Genomic DNA, 20,542 nt, shown 5'->3' on the forward strand with positions numbered 1-20,542 from the left:
TAGGCGGTTTCGTTTTTACACGTTTAAACCTGCAGTACCGACTCCGTCCTGTGTGGCGCTGTGAGCACATGTGAACACCTGAGCGGGGCCCTCTTTGCTACAGACACGTTGACGCGGAATGGCGGAAGCGCTTTATACGAATTGTTGACATGCTACTGACAACGTGTGAAAACGGATGAAGTTGTCAGATTTAATTTGATTTTATGAGCTACAGTGCGCTATAATGTGCAGTATTAGTGCTTTAATGGACTAGATAGATTATTCTGACCGAGCCGCTGTGATACAGCTCATTTCCGGGTATTAAAAACCGGACGAACATTAGCAAACTAACGTTAGCTTAGCTGCATTTAGATACATCCAGCAACTATGACACTCAAGGTGAACAAAGGTAAGATAAACTTTTAATACAAGTATATGACGCTACATTTATTTATTTTTTTCAAGCTGCCATCTTCGTAAGCAATGCCGTTTATCCCAAAAGATTGCCGTCTCTTAGTAACGTTAGTCTCTGCTTTAACTAGTAGTTGATACTGTTATCTTATTTTGTCGGAAGAAGGCTGTGAGAATGTCAGGAAAATCCAGAATCAAAGATTGAAACTAACTGATGAACAGTGGCTAAAATCAGTTCATGCAAAACTGCCAAAGTGAGTTTAGAGGTATGACATCATGTGACATATAAATGTCCAAATTAATCAAGAGTTTGAACTGGAGGAGCATCTGCTGCATGAAAAGCACAGACAGGCCTTTTGTAACTTTAGAGTTAACAACACTAGAGTTTCTAAAGTCAGTGGAAGATATAAAGGGCTGGATAGAAACCAGCAGATCTGTGTGGGCCACGAGAATGGTATTTTGTCTGAATGTCAAAATGTAAGCTTTATGGCTTACAGAGAAAGGTATTTGCCAAAGTATTGTTTGTCCATCTATGTTTAAATTAATTCTCCCATCTCAATACACTCAGATAAGACAAAAGTCACTTGTAAAAGAGGTGCTTACTTGAAAAATGTCCTCCCTTTGTTTAAGTAACATTTGTTGTATTTTAGCCATGCCATGTGCCATATTTCTGTTATCACTTATTGTCTGTAACGTTTGTGCTCCATACTGTGTGATATGGTTTTAAGTGGGGCTGGGTAATATGTCCTGAAAACAATATTGATATCTCAATACATGATATATATCTCGATATTTTTAACTCCCCTCATAAGTATTTCATGAATGCTGGGACTGGAAGACAAAATGGAACATAACAATATTTCTGACCAAATACACTCTCTGACTTTTGACTTGTACCGGCCAAGCCTTCTGCTTTTAGATGTTACGTGTAAATGTGGCGTAGTGTGGCGGTGTTTGTTATGGGAAGTGAGACTCTGCATGTGTGTGTAGGAAAGTACCGTAACCAGGCCGGCAAGTGCAGCAGACACAGTGAAGTGCATGCTTCTGAAATGAAAATTTTATTATGGGTCCTTGAAAAGTCACGAAAGTGAAATTTTATTCATGAAAATGTGTGGGAACCTTGATAAATTTGCAAAAAATGGTGTAAAATGTCAGTTATTGTTTTTAAAAGCTGAGGTGAGGCCCTTTAATGTCTTGTTTTGTTCACAACCCAAATATATTCAGTTTATGGTCATAAAGGTGGAAAGAAACCAGAGAAACATTCACATTTAAGAAGCTTGAATCAGAGAATTTCAACTTTTTTCTTTAAAAAATTCTCAAACCAGTTAATCCATTTAAAATTAAGTAGTGATTAATTTAATAGTTGACATCTAATTGCTTAATTGTTGCAGCTGTAATAGTAAGCTGAACATTTTTGGGTTTTGGACTGTCAGCTGTACAAAACAAGGAATTTATTGATGGCACTGTGGGCTCTAGGACAATACAATGACCATGTTAATCCTTTTTTTAATAGACAAAAGGATTAACTGAAACAATAACCTGCAGATTAATCGCTAATTAAAATCAATTTTAGTTGCAACACTGGTTGTGTCATCACAGCTGTCCCCTTTTTTTCCCTCAGTTCTGACGCCTGCTCTCTTGTGCTTTCAGAATCAGCTGTTCTTCAGGGTGCTTTCCTCCTGGCTGATAAACTGTGTCACCCCTCATCCCTGTCCTCGCTTCAGAAAGCTGACTGGAGCAGGGTGGGACATCCAGTCCTGGAGGCAGTCAGAGAAATCTGCGGACAGGATGAACTCCCAGGTCGTCTCTCCACAACGTCTCTCAGCTGGATAAAGAAACTAGTTTGTGCTGTGTGGCTGAAGGTGTTGTCCAGGGAGAGCGGAGAGGACGTAGAGATGGCCTGGAGGGAGAACCCTTTCTTCCCCCTCCAGAACGGCCTCCCTGAGGTCAACCGTGTTGTCCTGCTGGAATTGGTTAAGTCGTTGGCAGCTGCTCAGATATATGCACATCTACTCTTGTATCTTCCTGGATCTCAGATCTGTGCTGAGCTCGAACTGTTTGTGCAGCACGTGAGGAGCAGCCCTACCAAAGAGGACGATGTTCGACTTTTTCTGGAGGTGTGGTGGGAACTGTGGAAAGGCAAAGATGAGACTGAAGCAGGAGGAGAGGACAGTGGAGAGACGATGTTTTCCAGACAGTTTGCTCGTCTCTCATCTGAGTCTTCTGGTCTGTCCCCTCAGGCCGCCAAGAGGCAAAAGCTTGATGCATCAGATCTGCCAGCGTCCTCACCAACCACTGATGTCCTGCACATTCTCTTTAATGCACTTAAAGACATGAAAGATCACATATCGACAACAGACCTTTGCCTCCAGGCCCTCTCCATTTCTCTGGATGCTCTTTATACAGCCTTCCTCATAGACCAAGCAGTCGTACTTCCAACCAAAGAGAAGATGCACATCTTGTCTAAAGTTGTGAGCATCAGAGAAAAGAATGATGAGAAACTGAGTCCTGATCTCATCCGGGAGGCGCAGAGAGACCTACGTGCATCTTACACACCATCTCAGTTTCAGTGCAGCAGGATGAAGCTGGGTGAAGCCCTGAAGATTATAACAGAACTTGCTCAGTTTTGGCAAAACAGCGGGCTCCTGAAAGTGTGTGATGGCTCTGATCCGAGTTACTCAGTGTTTAAACTGGAACAAAGTGTACAGAGAGTCCTGACAGCTCTACTGAAAGCACAAGTGCCTGAAACAATGACTGAAATCGATGATGGAGAGACTGAGAAGAACACACTCAGAGGTTTGCTGGCGTCACTGGCTTTCCCTGCCACAGAGAGCACCCCTGAGGTGAACATGAGGGTCACCACGTTCATCATCAGCCACCGCCTGGAGGACTATCAGAACTTTGCGGTGTTATTTGCCAGTGAGAAGAGCTGGGCTGCCTGTGATGAGCTCTGGATGGACTGCCTGGAAAAGAACCAAGCAGCCTTCCAGCAGCACGACACGCTGATCAAACTCACCTCCACCCTCATGAGTAAACTCCACAGTGAGAGCGCTGATGTGAGCCAGTGCAGGAAGCTGATGAAAGTCACCACAGACATTTTCTCTGCACTTTCCTTGGAAGACAAGAACAAAGCATTGGCTGCCATGTTGAGACTGTCCAGCAGGGGGTTCTTTGGGTGCCCTGTCCCCTCTGCCGTGACTAGTGGGTTTGAGCAGGAGCTCAACATGGCCTTCAACTGCATCATCCAAGGAGGTGGCACAGCGTCAGCGGTGGCGTCGCAGGGCAATCTGAACACAGCAGTCTCTTTAGTGGCCAGAGTTGTGTTTCAGAACCCGGAAGCGGCCGTAAGGTCCTGTTGTCATTCAGCTGTTTTCAATAAAGGTGCTTTCTCTCTGATGGCGAAGATCCTACAGCAGCTGCCTGGACTCAGAGGACAGAGGGAAGGAAAAGATGAAGCTCAGAGTGATGAAGACGGAGAGGATGCGCTGAGTGGAAGTGCTCTGCTCTGCAGGTGTCTGCAGGAGATGATTAAGACCAAATCACTGACTGCCAATGAAAAAGATCAGTTCCTCCAGTATCTCGGTCTGCTGATGGCGCCTGTCATGACAGCTGAAGGAGAGGAAGACAAGAAGCAAAGCTTTCTGACACCTCAGGAGGTCGTGAACATCTTCGTCCTGCCTAATCTTTCCGCTGCCAGTCGTGAGTGTCCTTCATACAGCTAATGTGTCTCCGTCCAGGCGTAAATGTGTGTCTATGAATCTCTTCTGTGCAGTTATGCAACAATAAATTAGACAGTTAAACCAGTATGAGGCTGATAGTGGCCTCATAATATATTAATTATATATCAGTGATATGGATGCAGCAGTTACCAGTTGTAAGGTTTACTGTGATATTAATATTGACAGTCATCATACTGCGTAGAAAACTGGTTTATTGTGTAAGTCCAACTAAAGCCAGACTTTTAAAATACATGTAAATGTGTTAGTGCGACTGAAGTCGATTTCTCAAAGTCGGACTTACACACCCAGATAAAATTTACATTAGAATGTAAAGGAGTCTCTCTGCTCTAACGAACCTCTTTGCATTCCCTCCAGGTCAAAGCTCCTTTGATATAGAACTGAGTCTGCAGCTTCTCCACACTGCTTTGTCTGTGGACGTCCAGGAACCAGCCTCATCTCCTCACTGGGTGTTGGACTGCTCTCCCTTTCCTCTTCTCTACATCCTGGCCCAGCTGCTCAACCAGACTCTCAGGTTTGTCAGATAATTCTTTCTACAGGCTTCAATCCAGATCCACATACCCTCTTATATTACACTTTCATTCCTGAACCAAATCTTTTTAAGTGACGACTCTAACCTGCTTTTGATTTCACCAACTCTCCGTTGACACCTCTGTAGGTGTTGGGAGCAGCCACCAGAGGGCAGCCTCCACCACTGGTCTATGGACACCAAGGAGCTGCTGGTGTCGGTGCTGACCACACTGGGGCAGGTGTTGGGTGCAGAGGTGGCGGCTGCTCCCAGCAGCTGGTCCAGAGCTCTGTTCTGGCTCTACAACAAAATGGAGGAACTGGACTGGACCGTTCGTTTCCACCTGAAGCCTGTTTGGGGAAAACACTTTAAAAACGAGGTCCCCTCCTCTCTGCTGACTGTGTGTGATCTACCTGAGCAGGTGAGAACTCATCTGGATTTTTTTTAATCCAGAGTTTCTTTTAAGGGCAGTAAGATGTGCAAAGATATGAAGGTATCATCGAGTGTAGACCCTCACAGTGTCCTCTGTGGCTTTGAAGAGATTTGTCGAGTCAGATCAAATAATCCTGATCATGTGACCATGATGTCGTCATGGTTACCTGAGCTTCAACAGAAAACCTGTGTCAAAAAATTGGGTATTTGTTTGCTGCATTAGGGGCGATACACATGCCACATCTTTTACCGCCTGTAAAACACAAGGTCGGGCGCTGAGTGCAACTGCTGTGTCTGCTCTGTGCCAACTTTCAAGAGCGCTGAGTCAGGTTGCGTCTGAAGTTGCTAAGCAACCTTAACAAGCATCGTATCAGAGTCTGTTTCCCTGAAATCTTGAGTGCAGAGCTGATCTTCTTCCAGGTGCTCTTTGTGTGTAGGCCTAAAATATTGTCTTTGGGACCGATGTAAAGCTCTGGCAGCCCTTCTCTAACATGATCAGCTTCCTCTTCATATTTATCACAGACTGATATTTACGGAAGAAGGAAAGATATCCGTAGGCTGTGATTGGCTGTTTTTCATCACGTGACATGCGGCGCCCGCTGCTGCGATCCAAAAGTTCAACTCTAATTGATCTCAGGGGTGCCATGGAAAATAGGTGCTTGAGAACATGTGCATTTCGCAACGGCGTCGCTCTGGCGTTTGAGCACACCTGCCGCACGTCTCCATCGAAAACAATAGATTTCAGGGCGCAAAAAACGCGGCATGTGTACGGCCCTTTATGGGAAATGTAGAACCCAGTGTTCTTGGAGCTTGATCCAAACTAAGGACTAAAAGTCAGGGTATCTCGGCCTCTGATGCTCTAATTTTGACCATGCTTTTTTTTATCCAGGGTCATGGAAAACCTGGAAAAGTCATGGAATTAGTAAAAATCATTGAAGGTTTTGAAAAACTCACTGGACTTTGTAATAAAATGAAGTGTTACAGTAATCTTCCAGGGATAACCTTCCACATCATGTAACATGACAGTGGATTTATTTTCTGTAAGTTAGCCGTTGGCATAACGTAGCTCTGATATGCATCAGCTCAGGGCTGCACGATGTATCGTTTCAGCATCGACACTGTGATGCACAATAGTCACATCGAAGGACATGCAATGTCAAGAAAGACAAATTAACTCAACTTATCTGATGCTTGATACAAATGTAAAACTTGCACAGTTCTCATTCTCCATGACTTATAGCGGCCAAGCCTTCTGCTTTTAGACGTTACGTGTATATGTGACGTAGTGTGGTGGTGTTTGTTATGGGAAGTGAGACTCTCCTGCATATGTGTGTGTGTGTGTGTGTGTGTGTGTGTGTGTGTGTGTGTGTGTGTGTGTGGAAAAGTACTGTAACCAGGCCGGTGAGTGCAGCAGACACGGTGAAGTGCATGCTTTTCTGAAATGAAACTTTTATTATGTGTCCTTGAAAAGTCATGGAAGAGCTTTGACATTTTGTCCGTGAAAATGTGTGAACCCTGATTCAGGTCCTTCTGTTACATGTTTATTGCAGAAATGCTATAAAATAATCTTTTCACAGTTAATGATCAGCTGTGTGAACGTTGCTCTCTGCAGCAGGATTAATAACAGCTGAAACGTGGCATTTTTTACTGATTAACCCAAAGGATGGTTGCATTATTGTCTTTGGCATGTGCAGTGCTGCCATGATTCTGTTTCTGACTATTCCTTCTGATATATCATGTTGTCTCCCCTCCTCTGTAGGAGTGGTCTGGTTTGGACCTGCCTCAGTATGGCCAGGGGACAGGTCTGTTGGCCTGGATGGAGTGCTGCTCTACATCAGACTTTCTCCAGTCCACCATGTTGTCCCGTCTCTCCCTGGACCAGCGTCGGCCCGACCATGTCGGCATGTTCAGCAAAGGCCTGCTGGTGGCTGTGACCCAGACCCTGCCCTGGTGCTCCGTGTCCCAGTGGACCAGACTGCTCAGAGTCCTGAGGGAGCTCATCACCTCAGGCCGCCTGCACATTCCCTTCTCGCTGGAGTATGTGGACTACCTGCCCCTCCTGGACCTGAGGAGGTTTTCATGTGAGCTCCGCCTGTCTGTCTTCCTGCTGCGAGTCTTCCAGCTGCTCTGCGGCTCCAGCTGCTCTGACTGGCTGTCAGTGGACGGCTGGGCGCACGTTGGCAGGTTGTACGCTCACGCTGTGAGGGAGATGATGAACTCCATCAGAGCCAAGCTGCCGCTTCCTTCGTCTGGTGCTCTGACTGTCTCTGCTTCCCCTAAAACACCAGCGTCTAGAGACTCCAATCCGTCCTGCACTTCAGTTAAAGCTCTTAAAACGTCCAAAGACACTCAACAAGCAGAGGGCTGTCCTCATAAATCCAAAGAGTCTCAAATGGAGGACGAGTTGGAGACAGTTCCCAGCCAAGAAGTCCTGTTTGTGCTCAGCCAGCTCTTCTGCCACGTTCAGCACATCCAGGTATGAATTATTAAAACCACAGCCACTGAGGAGTCTAGGCTCTGATTGGCTGGAAGGTGTGAATTAACTTTTAGTAACCAGTGACGTACTTGCGTGTTTTCAGTTCTAGATTAATGCGCTTGAGATACCAGTAGATGATATTTTGATGGCAATATATTAAAACAAAATGTGTTAATACTCGTAAACCTAGATGAAAGTCTCAGCCGTTAAATGTCCTTCTCCAGGTGATGATGCCAGGAGGCCAGAGTGAACCCTTGTTCCTGTCCAGTCTGGAGATCCTCAGCCACTATGAGGCCATCATGGCCGCTTTCCCACACAGCAGCAGCACGCTGGAGAGCGACAACACCCGTCACTTCTTCTCCACCATCACAGACAACCTGGAGAACCAGGAGATGAAGGCCGCCCTGCAGCAGAAGATCGCTCAGCTTGTGTTGTCTGCTGCTTGAGACTGTACACTGTTTTAATAATGGATGTAGCTACCGTGACGTCACACACTGGTTTGTAGCCATTTTGAAGCCTTGAGTTCTGCATTTTGGTGGTCGCCATCTTGGTTTTTTGGTGCCAGCCTCAAGTGGCCGTTTAATGAACTGCAGTTTTTGGCACTTCCACATTGGTTTCATTTTTCAGTCTCAGAGGTCACCGCTTGCTTCAGACACATTGATTTTTTTTATCTGTATTCACTAAAGAGATTTAGATGGCAAATGCTCAAATTTTCTCTGTAGATATAAAGCTAATTTACTGATAAAATAAGGATATTGTTTGTCATGCACTGCAAGAAGCTACTTGAAGTTATTACAAAATGATGGGCTGGGAATCTGAGTGAATAAAAGGCAGATATTTCACAGCAGATGACCTCCTGTGCTGCATCAGTAATATTCATTTCTACTCTGAAACCAAAGCCGAACATCTGGTTCATGAACAGGACGTGATGGCTCAGACAGTATGTTTTCTACAGATGTACAGTTAACCTGGGACACCTTGTGTTTTCGAGCCCCTCAGAAGCACAGAAATACTTATGTTGTTTAAAAGTTCTTTTTATTTGTACAAAAATATTCTCTGCATTGCACCATTTAGTAAAGCGTTAACAACGTACTGTAACAGCTGTAACACAACAATTGTGTCACATGGTAACAGGTGAAATAAAATTTATAGTTAAAGGTTCAGCGTGTAGAATTTGAGGGAGATCTTCTTTAGTGTATAATCACCTGAAAATAAGAATCGTTGTGTTTTTGTTACCTTAGAATAAGCCGTTCGTAATTTCCCATCACTATCCTCGGGCTTGGACGGGTCGGGCTCCTCATAACAGACCTAGGCTATGGAACCAACTACTTTTTTGGGCTCGATCTAAGCTCTAAACTGGACGTGCTTGAGTTGCCTACGATATAGCACTTGAGAGTACCGAGGATCTTCACTGACATTTAACCAGTTTTTCTCATAAAATTCAACTTTATTCTGAATATATTAGGATTCTTTTTCCCCATATAATTACTTATTCTCAAACACTGTGATGTTTTTTCCCGTCACAGTGGTCATAATACTCTCATACATTCATCCTCAGTGTAAAACCAGATTATTTCCTAAACAGTTTGGACTCCTCAGTCCGTCTTCGGCCTGTCTTTGTCTCCGTCTCCATTCCCTCTCCTCTGTCGCAGGTAGACTCTGTTGGCTTTCCTCAGCAGCAGGTTGAACCAGTAGATCTGCGGAGCCAGGATCACCAGATTACCCACGTTGCACTGCAGAGGCAGGTGGAAGGCCACTCGGTGCAGAGGAATCCCAAACTGCCGTCCGTACATCCAGTACATGAAGGGGAAGATCAGGATCCGACAGGTGAAGAAACTCAACAGGACGATGATGCCGTTGATTCTGTGCAGCCTGGTGTTGTCGAGGCCCAGCTGGGTATGAGAGGCACATGTCAGGGTGAGGAAGAAGAGACTGTGAACAAGATGACGGACGAAGGAGAAATCCAACAAACTGTTCTAAGTAACAAAACTGAAACTGAGTCTGAAGATTAAGGAGGTTTTAAATTGGACTTTTATCCAACACACTTCACAATGAGCCTCTTATTTAAATACCAGTGGCTGGTCGGCTTGACGGCAGAGCTGTGTGCTGGTGTCACCACTGGGAGCAATCTGGGGATCAGGGTTTCGCCCACTTCGACATGTGGACAGGAGAACAAGACTTTGAACCTTTGACCCGCTCTACTTTCTCCTTCTCCACCTCCCACAGCTGCCAGATTACTAGTGTTGAGTCACTGATGGGCGCCGTGCCCACAGGAAGTGACCCATCTAAATGTAAGTGTGAAACACTGTCCCTGACACTGGGCACTGAAATAGACTCAGATCTTTAAATATACCAACATCCACGTCACTAGTGGCTGTGGAACAGTTTTATGGTTGTAAACCTCGTCCTCTCTCAAAGGCCTGATTTAAGGATATCGAAGCTGTACGTGTAGTTTACCTGGATGAGGATCATTCCTATAGAGACGAAAGGCGTGCTGAACTCTGTGGTGAACAGGCAGCCGATGAAGAAGTCCCCCAGTCCCCGTCTGAAGAACTGCAGATCAGACACACCAGGCTCAGTCAGACCCTACATACATGTGTGTTCACACCAAACCCACAGTGACTCCTCTCCGTACTCACCAGAGCGATGGGCAGGAAGACGAGAAGCAGCGTCAGATGATGGAGGACAAACATGCAGTCCTTACGGAGGAACGCCTTCACCGTCTGAAGAGAGTGGGCACTGTATGAACTGGTGTGACCTCTGACCCTCTGAGTGTGGTAGTGGCTCAGATACATGGCGTAGATGTCGTAGGCCATGTAGGGAGCTCCGAACATGACAAACCCATTGACCAGCCAGTGACTGTCGGTGAGACAGGGAGCATTCATTGAGTTAATTAATGTGCAAACAACATGTTGTTTTGTCACAAAAGCTTTAAATTGGCTGATTTTAACAATAATACACTGGATTTATATGGCGCTTTCCTGGATACTCAAAGACACTTTACGCAGAACAAGAGCAACAAAACAAAACAGAAAAAACAAAAATGAAATAATCTGTAAGAAGGGAAACAATGCAGAGGTGTGTTTTGAGGAATTTCTTGAAGGTGGCGAATGAAGGGGGAGTCTCTGATGTATTTAGGGAGTGAGCTCCAGAGGATGGGAGCAGCAATGGAGAGGGTTGGAGAGTGATAAAAGCTTAAATATCTTAGTTCTATTTACTTATAAAGTTCATGTGATTCTCCTACCTGTCAGTCATGACATCCCTGCAGGACGTCACCACTATGACTCCGGCTGCTGTGGCCAAACATGCATGGATGGCAGAGACCAGACTGAAGAAACAGAGTCAGAAGAAAATTACCAATATGCACAAAAACAAACACAACTAAATTAATTAAAACCCGGAAAAGAGACCACACGAAACTCCATTGGAATATATTATAATTTATAGTGTTTTGCTTATCGCAACCGATGCATACATCATAAAATATTATTTATAAACTTAACTCTCTAAGAGGTATATTTTGGTGTCTTCGGCTGTGATATCACACATATATGACCGAATAATCGAGTGAAATTCAAACTTTTCTTACGGCTCGTAACGGCGTCTCCAATGTGCAGCGTATGCACCGTAATGTAAGTGAATGAGGACTCTTACAGAAACTTTACTGAAACGAGCCCTTGGTTCGTTTTATTAGTGCCGAATGGACCATCTCTTTATATAAACCACTACTAATTACTAAATAAATCTAAACAACGCATTTAAATGGACAGATCAATCAGACAACATTAAATTGACGCATTTCTTAAAGGAGTTTGGTGACGTGAATGACTCGGCTCGTGTCGGTGCTGCTGACCTCTCGCTGACAGAAACCACATCTGCTTCACTCCACTGTGTGAAAGTACGTGTCAGTATTTTCCTGAAGCTGAAGAAAAGTCCTGGAAACACCACAGCTCCACAGACCAAGGCGGTAAACATGATCCTCTTCCTCTCTCTGTGGCCGCTACACCGCCCTGATCATCAGGTCAGGATCGATAACAGGCTGATCAAAAGTCCTCTTTTGCCCGGACATGTCCTCTTTTGACGTCCTGTCCGGGGGGTGTTTATAAACTGATGATAATGTCCGGTTTTCCTTGTGTGTGTGTGTGTGTGTGTGTGTGTGTGTGTGTGTGTGTGTGTGTGTGTGTGTGTTAGAGTGCGGCACGGCCGCATATTTCTGTCCAAACCCGACAGTCACTGTGTTTTGTTATGTCCGAAACCGAACCGAGCCCATTATTTAATGACTAAAGCACTGAGTTTGCGTCACACAGTTGTCATGGTTACAGGCTGTTTAACAAGCCGGGCGTGTATGGCAAGCCGTTTTAACATTTAATCGCTGACTGGATATTCATTACTGATATCTGCAACATAATTTTGCCTAGTCAAAACTACAGTTACAGATATCTGTAATTCAGTTTTGACTAGTAAGATTCAAAGTATTTTTGCCATTCATGTGTATGGGGTTTGTCATTACAGATATCTCCAATGTAGTTGCGGATATCTGCAACTGAATTGTGGATATCTGTAATTCCAGTTTGAGATATCTACAATTTAATTTTAACTAGTCATAATTCAAGTTCAAGATATCTTTAATTATCATCAGTTGAAGATATCTACATGGTCCTTTCTAGATATCTTGAATTGAGTTTCAGATAGTCAGAATGACGTTGTAGATATCAGCAACTAAATTATGACTAGTCAAAATGACGTTGTAGATATCCGCAACTGAATTATGACTAGTCTAAATGACGTTGTAGATATCCGCAACTGAATTATGACTAGTCAAAATGACGTTGTAGATATCTGTAACTGAATTATGACTAGTCTAAATGACGTTGTAGATATCTGTAACTGAATTATGACTAGTCAAAATGACGTTATAGATATCCGCAACTGAATTATGACTAGTCAAAATGACGTTGTAGATATCCGTAACTGAATTATGACTTGTCAAAATGACGTTGTAGATATCTGTAACTGAATTATGACTTGTCAAAATGACGTTGTAGATATCTGTAACTGAATTATGACTAGTCAAAATGACGTTGTAGATATCTGTAACTGAATTATGACTAGTCAAAATGACGTTGTAGATATCCGTAACTGAATTATGACTGGTCAAAATGATGTTGTAGATATCTACTATGACTAGTCAAAATGATGTTGTAGATATCTGTAACTGAATTATGACTTGTCAAAATGACGTTGTAGATATCTGTAACTGAATTATGACTATTCAAAATGACGTTGTAGATATCTGTAACTGAATTATGACTAGTCAAAATGACGTTGTAGATATCCGCAACTGAATTATGACTAGTCAAAATGATGTTGTAGATATCTGTAACTGAATTATGACTTGTCAAAATGACGTTGTAGATATCCGCAACTGAATTATGACTAGTCAAAATGATGTTGTAGATATCCGCAACTGAATTATGACTAGTCAAAATGACGTTGTAGATATCCGCAACTGAATTATGACTAGTCAAAATGATGTTGTAGATATCCGCAACTGAATTATGACTTGTCAAAATGACGTTGTAGATATCCGCAACTGAATTATGACTAGTCAAAATGACGTTGTAGATATCCGCAACTGAATTATGACTAGTCAAAATGACGTTGTAGATATCCGTAACTGAATTATGACTAGTCAAAATGACGTTGTAGATATCTACTATGACTAGTCAAAATGACGTTGTAGATATCTGTAACTGAATTATGACTTGTCAAAATGACGTTGTAGATATCCGCAACTGAATTATGACTATTCAAAATGACGTTGTAGATATCTACTATGACTAGTCAAAATGACGTTGTAGATATCTGTAACTGAATTATGACTATTCAAAATGACGTTGTAGATATCTGTAACTGAATTATGACTATTCAAAATGACGTTGTAGATATCTACTATGACTTGTCAAAATGACGTTGTAGATATCCGCAACTGAATTATGACTATTCAAAATGACGTTGTAGATATCTGTAACTGAATTATGACTTGTCAAAATGACGTTGTAGATATCCGCAACTGAATTATGACTAGTCAAAATGATGTTGTAGATATCCGCAACTGAATTATGACTAGTCAAAATGACGTTGTAGATATCCGCAACTGAATTATGACTTGTCAAAATGACGTTGTAGATATCCGCAACTGAATTATGACTAGTCAAAATGACGTTGTAGATATCCGTAACTGAATTATGACTAGTCAAAATGACATTGTAGATATCTACTATGACTAGTCAAAATGACGTTGTAGATATCTGTAACTGAATTATGACTTGTCAAAATGACGTTGTAGATATCTGTAACTGAATTATGACTGGTCAAAATGACGTTGTAGATATCTACTATGACTAGTCAAAATGACGTTGTAGATATCTGTAACTGAATTATGACTAGTCTAAATGACGTTGTAGATATCTGTAACTGAATTATGACTAGTCAAAATGACGTTATAGATATCCGTAACTGAATTATGACTAGTGAAAATGACGTTATAGATATCCGTAACTGAATTATGACTGGTCAAAATGACGTTATAGATATCCGCAACTGAATTATGACTAGTCTAAATGACGTTGTAGATATCCGTAACTGAATTATGACTAGTCTAAATGACGTTGTAGATATCCGCAACTGAATTATGACTAGTCTAAATGACGTTGTAGATATCCGCAACTGAATTATGACTAGTGAAAATGACGTTGTAGATATCCGTAACTGAATTATGACTAGTCAAAATGACGCCAGATATCCTGAATTATGACTAGTCAAAATGACGTTGTAGATATCTCAGACTGGAATTACAGATAGTCATAATGTAATTGTAGATATCTATAATGACAAACCCCATACACATGAATGGTAAAAATAGTTTGAATCTTACTAGTCAAAACTGAATTACAGATATCTGTAATTCAGTTTTGACTAGTCAGAATGACGTTACAGATATCTTAAATTAAAATTCATACTAGTCACAATGACATTACTACTAGTCAAAATGACGTTATAGATATCTATAATGGTAATTCCGGATAGTCGGACTTAGTGATTAAATGTTAAAACGGCTTGCCATATGCACCATGTGTGCTCCGCTGAGAGGGAGACCTCCATGTTTGAGATGGGAGTAACAGAATAAGATAAAATAGGAAAAACCTGTCTCCCTCTTTTATTTAATTTTCAGCGTTTAATCAAGGCGGAGGCGGGCGGCTGGAGGTCCGAGGCTTCCAGCGAGGAGAGAGATAGAAACACACAGCCAATGTGTGTGTGTGTGTGTGTGTTATGTTCAGGTGTTGTCACGTAAATAACAGAGCCAAAGCAATAAACAGGACAGACAATAGGATTTTTATTTATTTTTACACTACATTTTCACTGAAAGCTGACCGTATCCGACCCGAGCCCGAATACAATTTATACATTTTTGACCGAACCTGGCCCGACCCGTCGGGACCCGTCGGGCTCGGATCGGGTAGCCACACTCTAGTGTGTGTGTGTGTGTCCCCTATCTATAGGGGCCTATTTGAGTTTCTGTCTTTGAGAGATATTATTTTGTAATATAACTGAATTTTTTATCCATACATATAAACTTCACATATATTTAAATGATAAGGCATCTTTGAGTAAACTGCGAGTATCATTTAAGTAGGCTATGTCGTGGCCGGCCAAGTGTCCTCTTTTTGGAAATCAAAATATGGTCACCCTAAGAGGATTATAATTGGTTGGCAGAGAGGCGCTTTGAACCAATGGCGACGGTTGACCCCAAGTAACCTCTGCTCAGGGACTTGTCCTTCCATGATGGTTCATCCTCCTCCTCTGCTGCCTGCACTTCAGTTAAAGCTCTTAAAACATCCAAAGACACTCAACAAGCAGAGGGCTGTCCTCATAAATCCAAAGAGTCTCAAATAGAGGACGAGGTGGAGACAGTTCCCAGCCAAGAAGTCCTGTTTGTGCTCAGCCAGCTCTTCTGCCACGTTCAGCACATCCAGGTATGAATTATTAAAACCACAGCCACTGAGGAGTCTAGGCTCTGATTGGCTGGAAGGTGCGAATTAACTTTTAGTAACCAGTGACGTACTTGTGTGTTTTCAGTTCTTGATTAATGCATCTGTATTAAACTCCAGGTAAAGATGTCTAAGCTAAAGATGATGGAGCTAGGGTTATATGTGTAACCACAGACAACAAAAAAGTGCAACTTCTCAGGCATTATTCTTCACATAGCAGAGTGCTGAGTTATTGAAAGTCAGAATACCAGCATTTTAGATGTAAGATACCAGTAGATGATATTTTGATGGCAGTATATTAAAGCAAAATGTGTTAATACTCGTAAACCTAGATGAAAGTCTCAGCCGTTAAATGTCCTTCTCCAGGTGATGATGCCAGGAGGCCAGAGTGAACCCTTGTTCCTGTCCAGTCTGGAGATCCTCAGCCACTATGAGGCCATCATGGCCGCTTTCCCACACAGCAGCAGCAGCGCGCTGGAGAGCGTCAACACCCGTCACTTCTTCTCCACCATCACAGACAACCTGGAGAACCAGGAGATGAAGGCCGCCCTGCAGCAGAAGATCGCTCAGCTTGTGTTGTCTGCTGCTTGAGACTGTAGACTGTTCAAATAATGACGTAGCTACCGTGATGTCACACACTGGTTTGTAGCCATTTTGAAGCCTTGAGTTCTGCATTTTGGTGGTCGCCATCTTGGTTTTTTGGAGCCAGAAGTGAACATATTTGGGCAAGAGGCTGGAGCTGTGGAGGAGTGAGGGGTGGATCTCACTGAGAGGTTGAGGACACAATCAGCAGACAGCCTGTCACTCAACCCTGCCCATAAATAGATGTAACTTTGGGCCTTATTTCTGCTGTAAAGTTGGACATTCTAACACAGGGGCTGAGTCTGTTTTTTGGAGCCAGCCTCAAGTGGCCATTCAATGAACTTCAGTTTTTGGCACTTACGTTTGGTTTCATTTGTCAGTCTCAGAGGTCGATGCTTGATTAAGACACGCTGATTTTTTGATCTGTATTCCACTGAAGAGCTTTGGTTCTCAAATGCTCAAATGTTCTCTGTAGGTATAAAGCTAATTTACTAATAAAATAAGGATACTGTTTCTGTTGTCAGTGTCATAGACTACATGAAGATACTTAAAGAAGTAATTACAAAATGGTGGGTGAATAAAAGGCCGATATTTCACAGCAGATGACCTCCTGTGCTGCATCAGTAATATTCATTTATACTCTGAAACCAAAGCTGAACATCTGGTTCATCAACAGGACGTGATGGCTCAGACAGTATGTTTTCTGCAGAACATTATCAACATGTAATTTTTAAGTACTTTTTATTTGTACAAAAATATTCTCTGCATTGCACCATTTAGTAAAGCTTTAACAACGTACTGTAACAGCTGTAACACAACATTTAAAACAGTTTTGTGACATTGTAACAGGAGACAAACAAAATTTATAGTTAAAGGTTCAGTGTGTAGAACTTGAGGGAGATCTTCTTTAGTGTATAATCACCTTAAAAATAAGAATCGTTATGTTTTTGTTACCTTAGAATGAGCCGTTTATATCTACATAAGGAGCAGGTCTTTGTTTGAAGAGATCACCATGTTGCACTGCCATGTTTCTACAGTAGCCCAGAACAGACAACACACACTGGCTCCACAGAGGGCCATTTGCGCTTTCATGTCAGTCACTGTAGTAAGAAGCCCAACTGCAGTGAGCAGCACCACTGATTTGTAACATGAACATGCTTTATTCAGTGTTTCTGGTGGTTTAAATCACCTGGTCTGTTTGTTCTGGAGAAGAAGAGACCTCTGTGGATAATTCAGCTCCTGGTAAAAACCTCCTGAACAATGAACACTGAAGGAATTCTAACCAGGAGAAGTTTCAGCTGGTTGCAATCTGTAATTCTCTGCTAGACGCCACCAAATCCTCCTAAATCTTACACACTTCACCTTTTAAAAAAAGCTTCATAATAATGTAGTGCAAAACAAACACTAAACGTCTCTGTATGATGAGATATTAGGACCACAGTCAGGAGAAAGTATCTTAGATTCTGAGAATACAGTCAAAAATTGGAAGAAAAGTCTCATTATTTTGGGATAAAACAGTCATAATAATCTGAATATGAGGTTAAATATTTGTCTAGGTCTGTTATGAGGAGCCCGACCCGTCGTAATTTCCCATCACTATCCTCGGGCTTGGACGGGTCGGGCTCCTCATAACAGACCTAGGCTATGGAACCAACTAATTTTTTGGGCTCGATCTAAGCTCTAAACTGGACGTGCTTGAGTTGCCTACGATATAGCACTTGAGAGTACCGAGGATCTTCACTGACATTTAACCAGTTTTTCTCATAAAATTCAACTTTATTCTGAATATATTAGGATTCTTTTTCCCCATCCATCCATCCATCCATCCATCCATCCATCCATTTTCATCCGCTTATCCAGGGCCAGGTCACGGGGGCAGCAGGCCAAGCAAAGCACCCCAAACATCCCTCTCCCCAGCAACACTTTCCAGCTCCTCCTGGAGGACCCCAAGGTGTTCCCAGGCCAGATGAGATATGTAATCCCTCCAGTGTGTTCTGGGTCTGCCCCGGGGCCTCCTACCAGTGGGACGTGCCCAGAACACCTCCAACAGGAGGCGCCCAGGAGGATCCTGATCAGATGCCTGAACCACCTCAACTGACCCCTTTCGACGTGAAGGAGCAGCGGCTCTACTCCGAGCTCCCTCCAGATGTCCGAGTTTTTCACCTTATCTCTAAGGCTGAGCCCAGACACCCCACAGAGGAAACTCATTTCAGCTGCTTGTATCTGCAACCTCATTCTTTTGGTCACTACCCAGAGCTCATGACCATAGGTGAGGGTTGGGACGTAGATGGACCAGTAAATTGAAAGCTTTGCCTTCTGGCTCAGCTTCCTCTTCACCACGACGGACCGGCGCAGCGCCCACATCACTGCAGAAGCCGCACTAACCTGCCGATCCATCTCACGCTCCATTCTGCGCTCACTCGTGAACAAGACCCCGAGATACTTGAACTCTTTTTCCCCATATAATTACTTATTCTCAAACACTGTGATGTTTTTTCCCGTCACAGTGGTCATAATACTCTCATACATTCATCCTCAGTGTAATACCAGATTATTTCCTAAACAGTTTGGACTCCTCAGTCCGTCTTCGGCCTGTCTTTGTCTCCGTCTCCATTCCCTCTCCTCTGTCGCAGGTAGACTCTGTTGGCTTTCCTCAGCAGCAGGTTGAACCAGTAGATCTGCGGAGCCAGGATCACCAGATTACCCACGTTGCACTGCAGAGGCAGGTGGAAGGCCACTCGGTGCAGAGGAATCCCAAACTGCCGTCCGTACATCCAGTACATGAAGGGGAAGATCAGGATCCGACAGGTGAAGAAACTCAACAGGACGATGATGCCGTTGATTCTGTGCAGCCTGGTGTTGTCGAGGCCCAGCTGGGTATGAGAGGCACATGTCAGGGTGAGGAAGAAGAGAGACTGTGAACAAGATGACGGACGAAGGAGAAATCCAACAAACTGTTCTAAGTAACAAAACTGAAACTGAGTCTGAAGATTAAGGAGGTTTTAAATTGGACTTTTATCCAACACACTTCACAATGAGCCTCTTATTTAAATACCAGTGGCTGGTCGGCTTGACGGCAGAGCTGTGTGCTGGTGTCACCACTGGGAGCAATCTGGGGATCAGGGTTCGCCCACTTCGACATGTGGACAGGAGAACAAGACTTTGAACCTTTGACCCGCTCTACTTTCTCCTTCTCCACCTCCCACAGCTGCCAGATTACTAGTGTTGAGTCACTGATGGGCGCCGTGCCCACAGGAAGTGACCCATCTAAATGTAAGTGTGAAACACTGTCCCTGACACTGGGCACTGAAATAGACTCAGATCTTAAATATCCAACATCCACGTCACTAGTGGCTGTGGAACAGTTTTATGGTTGTAAACCTCGTCCTCTCTCAAAGGCCTGATTTAAGGATATCGAAGCTGTACGTGTAGTTTACCTGGATGAGGATCTTTCCTATAGAGACGAAAGGCGTGCTGAACTCTGTGGTGAACAGGCAGCCGATGAAGAAGTCCCCCAGTCCCCGTCTGAAGAACTGCAGATCAGACACACCGCACAGTCAGGCTCAGTCAGACCCTACATACATGTGTGTTCACACCAAACCCACAGTGACTCCTCTCCGTACTCACCAGAGCGATGGGCAGGAAGACGAGAAGCAGCGTCAGATGATGGAGGACCAACATGCAGTCCTTACGGAGGAACGCCTTCACCGTCTGAAGAGAGTGGGCACTGTATGAACTGGTGTGACCTCTGACCCTCTGAGTGTGGTAGTGGCTCAGATACATGGCGTAGATGTCGTAGGCCATGTAGGGAGCTCCGAACATGACAAACCCATTGACCAGCCAGTGACTGTCGGTGAGACAGGGAGCATTCACTGAGTTAATTAATGTGCAAACAACATGTTGTTTTGTCACAAAAGCTTTAGATTGGCTGATTTTAACAATAATACAGATTTATATGCCGCTTTCCTGGATACTCAAAGACACTTTCCGCAGAACAAGAGCAACAAAACAAAACAGAAAAAACAAAAATGAAATAATCTGTAAGAAGGGAAACAATGCAGAGGTGTGTTTTGAGGGATTTCTTGAAGGTGGTGAATGAAGGGGGAGTCTCTGATGTATTTAGGGAGTGAGCTCCAGAGGATGGGAGCAGCAATGGAGCAGGGATGAAGAGAAAGGGGCCGAGAACTGAACCTTGGGGAACACCTTGGGAGAGGGGAGCAGTGGGGGATTTGCAGTTTATGCCGATGAAAGAGAGGTAGGATCTGAGCCAGGAGGGTGCAGTGCAGGTGATGAGAGCCGTTTCAAGGCGGGAGAGAAGGATGGAGTATTTGATGGAGTCTTTTGCTGCACTAAGGTCAAGTAGGAT

The 20,542-nt window shown here is 43.5% G+C and overlaps 3 protein-coding genes across 5 annotated transcripts in view; 1 reads left to right on the plus strand and 2 right to left on the minus strand.

Moving 5' to 3' along the window:
* Positions 1-20,542, minus strand: part of LOC125889186 (TLC domain-containing protein 3A-like) — a 198,612-nt gene that overhangs the window by 177,058 nt on the left and 1,012 nt on the right. Inside the window, exons 3-5 of one of the 2 annotated variants that reach the window (XR_007449419.1) lie at positions 19,804-20,023; positions 19,614-19,709; positions 18,266-19,049 (exon numbers count right to left, since the gene is read on the minus strand). Coding sequence is in view for 1 of the 2 variants with exons in the window: in XM_049576966.1 (XP_049432923.1) it covers positions 18,753-19,049; positions 19,614-19,709; positions 19,804-20,023 (613 nt within the window). In the remaining variant the exon portion in view is untranslated. Of the gene's footprint in view, positions 1-17,857; positions 19,050-19,613; positions 19,710-19,803; positions 20,024-20,542 lie in introns of those variants that run through there. The other variant, XM_049576966.1, reaches the window with a different exon arrangement.
* On the plus strand, positions 121-16,899 carry gemin4 (gem (nuclear organelle) associated protein 4). Of its 2 annotated transcripts, none has more exons than XM_049576884.1 (6): positions 121-388; positions 2,041-4,089; positions 4,485-4,641; positions 4,786-5,056; positions 6,827-7,543; positions 15,961-16,899. In XM_049576884.1, the coding sequence occupies exons 1-6, from the start codon at positions 367-369 to the stop codon at positions 16,183-16,185; spliced, it is 3,441 nt and encodes a 1,146-aa protein (XP_049432841.1). In that variant the 5' UTR covers positions 121-366; the 3' UTR covers positions 16,186-16,899. The 2 variants fall into 2 exon arrangements, with proteins under 2 accessions (XP_049432841.1, XP_049432842.1); XM_049576885.1 differs by lacking the exon at positions 15,961-16,899 and adding an exon at positions 7,768-8,445.
* On the minus strand, positions 8,557-11,679 carry LOC125889185 (TLC domain-containing protein 3A-like). Its single transcript, XM_049576965.1, has 5 exons — positions 11,397-11,679; positions 10,788-10,871; positions 10,183-10,402; positions 10,001-10,096; positions 8,557-9,435 (listed from the first exon to the last, which is right to left on the minus strand). Exons 1-5 carry the CDS (start codon positions 11,516-11,518, stop codon positions 9,139-9,141), a joined length of 819 nt encoding a protein of 272 aa, XP_049432922.1. The 5' UTR covers positions 11,519-11,679; the 3' UTR covers positions 8,557-9,138.

The sequence above is a fragment of the Epinephelus fuscoguttatus genome, linkage group LG5, assembly GCF_011397635.1.
Source record: "Epinephelus fuscoguttatus linkage group LG5, E.fuscoguttatus.final_Chr_v1".
NCBI classification, from domain to species: domain Eukaryota; kingdom Metazoa; phylum Chordata; class Actinopteri; order Perciformes; family Serranidae; genus Epinephelus; species Epinephelus fuscoguttatus.